The sequence below is a fragment of the Typopeltis vanoorti genome, chromosome 11, assembly GCF_054136105.1.
Source record: "Typopeltis vanoorti isolate ZY-2024b chromosome 11, IOZ_Tvanoo_1.0, whole genome shotgun sequence".
Classification (NCBI taxonomy): Eukaryota; Metazoa; Arthropoda; class Arachnida; order Uropygi; family Thelyphonidae; genus Typopeltis; species Typopeltis vanoorti.
This window is the reverse complement of record NC_143559.1, coordinates 55,055,362-55,062,692: the sequence shown is the minus strand read 5'-3', so window position 1 is coordinate 55,062,692 and position 7,331 is coordinate 55,055,362. Positions and strand designations below refer to the sequence as shown.

Sequence of the window (7,331 nt, the reverse complement as noted above, 5' to 3'; positions counted from 1 at the left end):
TTTGTAGCTTTTATGTGTGAAATGTAGGTGTTGGATGCTGTAGTTCTGTGATTTGCGAAGTGTATATAGGTGTCATCTACTTGTTTGTGTGGTAGCTGTGTTGACATAGCTACCACAGTTCGTGCTTTAATGTTCAGTAATTGTCTATGTGTTTTAAATTTTGTGGCAGGGGGTTGAGTTGCATAGGTATGAGATGTGATTTCAACTGCCGAACAGTGTGAGTAATAATTGAAACGTTTAGTGGAGGAAAAGAGTTGTGATGGCTCATGTTATGCGAAATGCATCTCTATTTTTACGACAGATACGATTTTACGACTTTACATAGTGTGTCAGATAATTAATTTTTAGGATTTTGTGTATTGCTATAAGGTGTTAGGTTATTGTTGGCTGGTGTGTGTGTGTGTGTGTGTGTGTGTGTGTGTGTGTGTGTGTGTGTGTGTGTGTGTGTGTGTGTGTGTGTGTGTGTGTGTGTGTGTGTGTGTGTGTGTGTGTGTGTGTGTGTGTGTGTGTGTGTGTGTGTGTGTGTGTGTGTGTGTGTGTGTGTGTGTGTGTGTGTGTTTTCCAAAGCTGTCGAAACGATTTTACTATATAGGTTTCTAATTTACTCAGATGATTGTTATTTATTTATTTTTTGTTTTTTTTCACGTTTTTTTTTGCTGCTATAGAAAAATATTAAAGTGCATTAAAGCATCTTACAAAGTACGCCTTCAAATTGCCAAAGCCGAAAAGGCTACACATTAGGCGAGAGTCACTCATTTTTCCAGCAGCGGAAGAAATAGCGTCTTGTATGTTTTGTCAAAAAGAGGCAAACCTTGTTAAAGCCATTTCTTTGAAAAACGACACAGTTTCCAGGAGAATTAAAGATATGGCCTGTAACATAAAGGACCAACTCATTCAAGCAATGTGGTTTGCCATACAAGTGGATGGGTTGACAGACATATCTGGACTGGCTCAATTACTTGTTTGTGTGCATAAAAAAATTCCAGAATGCAATATTTGAAGATATTTTACTTCATAAACTTCTCAAAACTTACACTACGGGCGAAGATATTTTTAATATAGTTTATTCATTTTTTACTGAAAACCACCTGGAATGGAAAATTTCTATTTCTGTATATACAGACGGAACAAAAACAATGAGTGGTTATATCACAGGACTAGCAGGTTGTATAAAAAAATTGCACCAGAATGTAAGTTCACTCATTGTTGTCTTCATCACCAAGTGCTGATAGCAAAACTTCTCCCTGGTTATTAAAAAGAGTTCTGGATGAAAGTGTACAAATGGTTAATTTCATAAAAACCCGACCATTGAAGTCTCGACTTTTTAGAATTATTTGTAAAGAAATGGGTAGCCTGCATAAGAGATTGCTGCTTCACACAGAAGTTCATTGTTTGCCAGAAAGGAAATGTTCTTTGCCATTTATTTGAACTCCACTTTGAGACTACATGATTTAGAATGGCTTCTACGGTTAGCATATTTAGCTGATATTTTTGAAAAAAAATGAATATTTGGAACGTATCATTGCAAGGAGACAACTCAGATGTGTTTAATGTTGAGAAGAAAACAGAGGCCATGATAACAAAATCTCTCTGGGAAAACGGAATTAAAAAGAACAGCTGTGACCAATTTCAGTGACTAGATTCCTTTCTTAAAGCAAATGATTGCAGACTTTGAAGATATCAGACAACAAATAATCGTTCACTTAAGTACTCTTAGAACTCTTATAAGACAGTATTTTCCACCCCTTATGAAATCCAAGAATGTATTCAAGACCCCTTCACCTTTGATTTGGAAAAATATAAAATATATGCTTTTATCTACTAAAAGGAGAGTTGAATGAGATATCCTGTGACAATGGTTTAAAAAAAGCATTCATTCCAGAAAGCCACTGATAATTTTTGGATTGGAATGGAGAAAAAATATCCGACTTTGTCAAAAATTGAAGTGAAATATTTGTTACCTTTCAAACTACTAGAGTATATGAAGCTGTTTTTTTTTTATCTTTAGCTGCCTACCCAACCGGCCAGGACGTGTATATACGTCGAAGTTACCGTGGATGCGAAGTGCATATTAAAATGGTAATTCCACTGATATTACATTGAAATATGTGATGGATACGAAGTGCAGAGGAGTCATGTATTTTTTCCATATTGACGGCGATGTGGTTGAAAAATAAATATAGGAACCGGCTGGATGTTGATAATGATTTGCTACTCTACCTTAGCAAGATAACCCCAACTATTGATGAACTGTGCAGGCTTAAACAAGCGCAACCATCTCACTGAATAGCTAGTAAAATGTTTATAATTTTATAAGATTTGTTGAATTATTTATGTCACTCTTTGTGTTTTTCGATATATGCAATTTATGAATACAAAATTTAAAGTGTATATAAATATAAATATAAATAAATATATATATATATATATATATGCTTCATTCTCATTGTTATACCATAACTATTCTTTTATCTGTCTATACAAGGGATAGGCCAGTTACATATACATAACCATGGGATACGTAAAGCATAAAAGGTTGAGAACCACTGATCTATATGATTTCACACACGAAGAATTATTATTGGAAAGGTTGAAGAAGTCCAGAGAAATACTGATATTGCCAGAGAGTTTGGAATCTCACATAACGTTGTATACAGGTTCTGGGCAGCAGTGGCGCTCCCAGGATTTAATCTTGGAGGGGCCGAGTACTCAAGATTTAAACTTCGGGGGGGGGGGGAGGCGAGTTGAATAGACGATTTCAGAATACACACACTACGCATTGCATACGACCTATGACTGATCATCCTTAGTGATCGCCAATCATGATACCGGTGATCTCTGGCTCGGCTCGTGTAAACAAAGTATCGCACGAGCATTACTTCGTTCGCCTTGAGTTCACAACGACCGTGATTCCCGAGGGCCAGAGGGTATTCCCACCTTATGTGACCACTAATTCATAAGTAGTATAGAAATAGAAGACACGACACAACATAAATAACTAAAAAAATTTAATTAGGAAAAAATTTTGGAAATTTTTCTAGTCTTTTTTTCCCTTTTTCATTTGGGGTAGTCAGGGCCCCTTGTCCCCCCCCCCTGGGTGCGCCAATGCTGGGAAGTGTTTCAAATTAATGGAATATGTCCTAGACAGTTGCTAATAAGTAGCTCTCACTCTACTACGGAGCATGAAGAGCGATTTTTGGTTATAACAAAAAACGTAATCGACCACCACCACTGCAGGCGGGTTGGAAGTCGCTCCATTCCAGCATTGGTACGTAAATATCTGGACAAACTGTGGCAAGTAGGCTTATAAGCGTGCGTGAAGGGGGGGGGGGGTGCAGTCTGCATCTCTCTATCCACATCTGATCGTAGAGTATGTTTTCATTGGTGTTGTATCCATAAAAATGGGACAAGACACCAATGAATTAATACTTTTATTTTAGTGTTACAGATGAGAGCCATTTTAGTCTTTCCTTTGATTCTAGTCGACATTTGACCTGGTGTGAGAGTTGCACTGCTTATCATCGCGAGAATGTTCATGAAAGGGATAGATATAGCTGTTCTTGGGTCACATGGTGTGGAGAAGCATTATGCTTATTGGACACACGTGCTCGAAAAAGGGACTATGACTGGTGAACGATATTGCTAAGAAGTCCTTCACCGTCATGTTCGATTGTTTTGTGGTGATGTAGACGAATAATTCATTTTTATGGATGACGATACAGTACTACATTATACACGAGTAGTGGAGATACTTTTGAAGCTCGATTTTATTAATCGAATTGAATGACCAGCACGATCCCATAACGCAGTGTTTCCCAAACGTTTTGATGTCGCGGACCCCCTGTAGCGAATGTTATTCACAGCGGTCCCATGAAATCCAAAATGGAAATTTTTTATATTTTACAAATCATAAAGTTGAAGTAATAAATTACAATTTTACAACACTAAATGTATCATCTATGACAATGCAATACGATTATAAATATAAATGGAGATATTCGGAAGAATATGTACATATCAATTAGTCCAGGTGTGAGCAACGTGATAAGATAAAGTTTAATGAAAATAGACAATCCCGCAGACCCCCTTTGAATTACTAGCGAATCCACGGGGGTACGTGGGCCACAGTTTTAGGAAACACCGCCATAGCATGAAAATTTCCTTATTTGTTTTATAGAAATAGAGAAAACACTCAAGGCTTATCCTTGCTCTGAAGGAAGAGTTGGAAAGTTTGCCTCAAGGACTCCTAAGTCACCTAGTGATGAGCATGGTTATAAGTTGTACGAGCTACATCGCATTTCAGGATGGTCATGCTCCACACTGATGTTTCTCTGCATAGTTTTCTATAAGCACTCTGCATTAATTCCTTAACTTCGGCAAATATTACTAATTTCCTAAGAAATTTGTAGCATTTGCCGAAAACGGATTGTAATTTAATTTGTACGAAATTTATAACATATTTTGGGAGTAAAGAAATTCAACCGTAGAACCTACATTATTTCAGACAGTAACAAATCGGTTAGGGTTAGGTACCAAGAGATGGTAGCACTTGTTTGCCCGTCTCTTCATCGATGCCGCCTATGAAGTGATAGACATGGGCCAGCTATCTCTGATTGGCTACCCGCGGAGATTGAACTGCTTACTCAGTCTCGAAATGCTAGATAGGGTTGAAATTACTCGCGTACTCTTTATAAGGGAATAATTTATTACTATGCTGGCTATAAAATAATGTCCACACTTGGCTATAGTCATGAAATTTTCAGTGTACATACAAGATCTTCTCTCACTGACTTCAAATCCTGTTTACGTTTTGCTGAATCTTGCATTCTCCATTCAGTACTGTTCAAACATCTCAAGCTTCAATATGATCTTCACAACTTAACAGGCATGTTCATGTTCAGCCAGCCTGGTTGGCCGAGTGGCTAGTGTATCCACTCTCCAGCCAAAACACTGTGGGTTCGAATCCCGTGTGGGCATGGATGTTTGTGATGGTCTGTGAAAATACTAGGTGGTGGTAGTAGTGGGCGGTAGATGGCGTTGGTGTAGTTGCGATTCATTGTAGTTGGTGGATTAAGTGGTGGAGACAGAGTTGTAGAGTAAGCCCTCCCTCGATGAGTCTTTGAACTCCATGGAGGTCTCATGTAATAATAATAATAATAAATATCTTTCTTGTTTGAATGTCTCTTATTCTGTGTCTTTTGCTATGTAATCGTATTACTTCTATACCATCCTTAGCTTCCAGAAATCTTGTCCTTTGTCCAGTTACTCACCCTATACATATCTCAGTTTAGTTAAGGCATGTAATACTGCTCTCATCTTTGGGCTGGGTGACCTAATACGTCTTGCTCTCTAAAATTGCTTAGTGGAGTTCAGTCTAAAGATCACTATTCTTAGTATTTTCCCATAATGTAAAGCACATCTCACTAGAAGATGTATACTGCAATGCATTATGGGTGGTGTCACTACCCAGACTGGTTTCAACCTTTTTTGAGGTCTCCTCAGTGAGTAGCTAGACCTTAAATACCGAGGTCCTTATAAGGACTGGCTTAAAGGGGCGAAGCAAGAATGCTTTTCATCTTCCCGTTATCTGTAGAGGACAGTGCAGGGATAAGGTGTTATTGAGCAATTAAAGCTCTGATCATGGCAGGAGGGTAACAGCAATAGCCGAGCCTCAGTTAGAACTTCATTGGCTACAGAATTGCCATCCATTACCCTCCAAGGATATTGGATTGAATGAATCAATCACCGCATCTCACGGTCGATTGATTCTTTTTCATTAATCTCTAAATACCGAGGTTATAGTCATACCGAGCCTTATCAACTTTACCTATAGAAGTTGCAACAAGGTGTTTTTATTTTTAATAAAAATCTCTGGAGGAGATATAGATGTAATAAATTTTTTAACTTGAGGATATTGTATATTATGATAACCAAGTTATTTTATAAACTTGGTTATTTTAACTCCTAATCCCAAGTATGCAAACAATTAAGTTTGCGCCTGAAACAAAGTTCAAGTCTAAAGATGGTACAACATCAGGCAACTCTGGGTGTAGCTATATATATAGCTACACCAGTAATTTTTAATTTCAGCTGATTTCTGCGGAATAGCGTTAACCATAAACTATTTCCCCCACTACAACCTTCAGTTCCTTAAGAGGATAAGCCATCGATTACTTTGCTCTTTTCCACAGCGCACACATAGTTTATTACTAATAGACCCTGAGGTCTCTGGCATGATTACACTTCCTGTATTAAGTTCCAGTTTTTATATGAGTAATATCAAGATATACATTATGAAATAGCTGTAAAATCTGAGCCTTTCATCTACACCATCTCATCTACAACAATTACGGACGTCTCAAATTTTCACAACGATACTGTACATTTCCTAAGCTTTTGGATGACTCCCGAAGTGGACGATTTCCAGTTCAGATTTGATTGTATTGTTATATGTTTCTTTCATTTTTGGACTTCCAACTACGTTAATTTAATATAGAACTACCACTACTAATAATAATAGCAATTCCAGTGTAAAAAAAATTCTGAGAGACTTGTTCTCAATAAAGATTTGCTCTTTAAGAGGGGAAAAATTAAATGAAATTATTGATAACCTCACTTGCATCTATTTTCCTTTAAATACTGCTTTTCACAGACTCATGGGGATAATACAAATAATTCTTCCCTTTTGCCATTTTTCTGTTTCCTTTTTTTCTTTTTTTGTGCCGATAAGCAAGATATCTTGACGTTGAATTGCTGTCCACGTTTGACTAGCATGTTTAGTGATTGACTGAACTAGTATGTGTCTATTTTCAAAGTAACCTAAGTTTTCAAGGCGAAAACAATAGAAAAGGTCGTCCCAGTTATGTGAGGGCAGCACTATTATCTTGTGTAACGTGCATTTGGTAACTTCGATGGCAATGATTTTGCTGAGGGGAATGCACTTTTGACACATGAAAGATGAAGTTTTTTTTTTTTTTTCTTTCGAAAATCGTTTTTGAATTAAAAAATATGATGAGCAGGATAAGAGTACGAATGTAGATTTTATTAAGTTTTTTTTTTTCATTATTTAGAATAGGCTTTATGTTTTTTGGAAATCCTAATAATTTTCAACAACCCTTTCTTGAAGTGAAATGGAAAGGAATAAATTCCCGCCACTGCCGGAATTAGAAGACACTGTGGTATGTTATTTTAATCGCAACTAAAATCTGCGTACAGTTTGCAGTCTAACATGTTTCACACTTTTGGGAGTAGAGTATTTGTAGCAAATTGTTCCCTTGGCTGAAATAGTAGTGTTCTTAAGTAAGCCGGAACATTACTTAAAGAAACTTCTT

General features: G+C 37.0%; 1 protein-coding gene across 2 annotated transcripts in view; it reads left to right on the top strand.

Annotated features, from left to right (window-relative positions):
* The first annotated feature begins 6,751 nt into the window (after nucleotides 1-6,751).
* LOC150101593 (serine/threonine/tyrosine-interacting protein-like) overlaps nucleotides 6,752-7,331 on the top strand; it is a 264,341-nt gene continuing 263,761 nt past the window's right edge. The window contains exon 1 of one of the 2 annotated variants that reach the window (XM_090400470.1): nucleotides 6,752-7,178. In XM_090400470.1, coding sequence (XP_090256596.1) covers nucleotides 7,131-7,178 — 48 coding nt within the window. In that variant the 5' untranslated portion in view covers nucleotides 6,752-7,130. The remainder of the gene's footprint in view (nucleotides 7,179-7,331) is intronic. The other variant, XM_090400471.1, reaches the window with a different exon arrangement.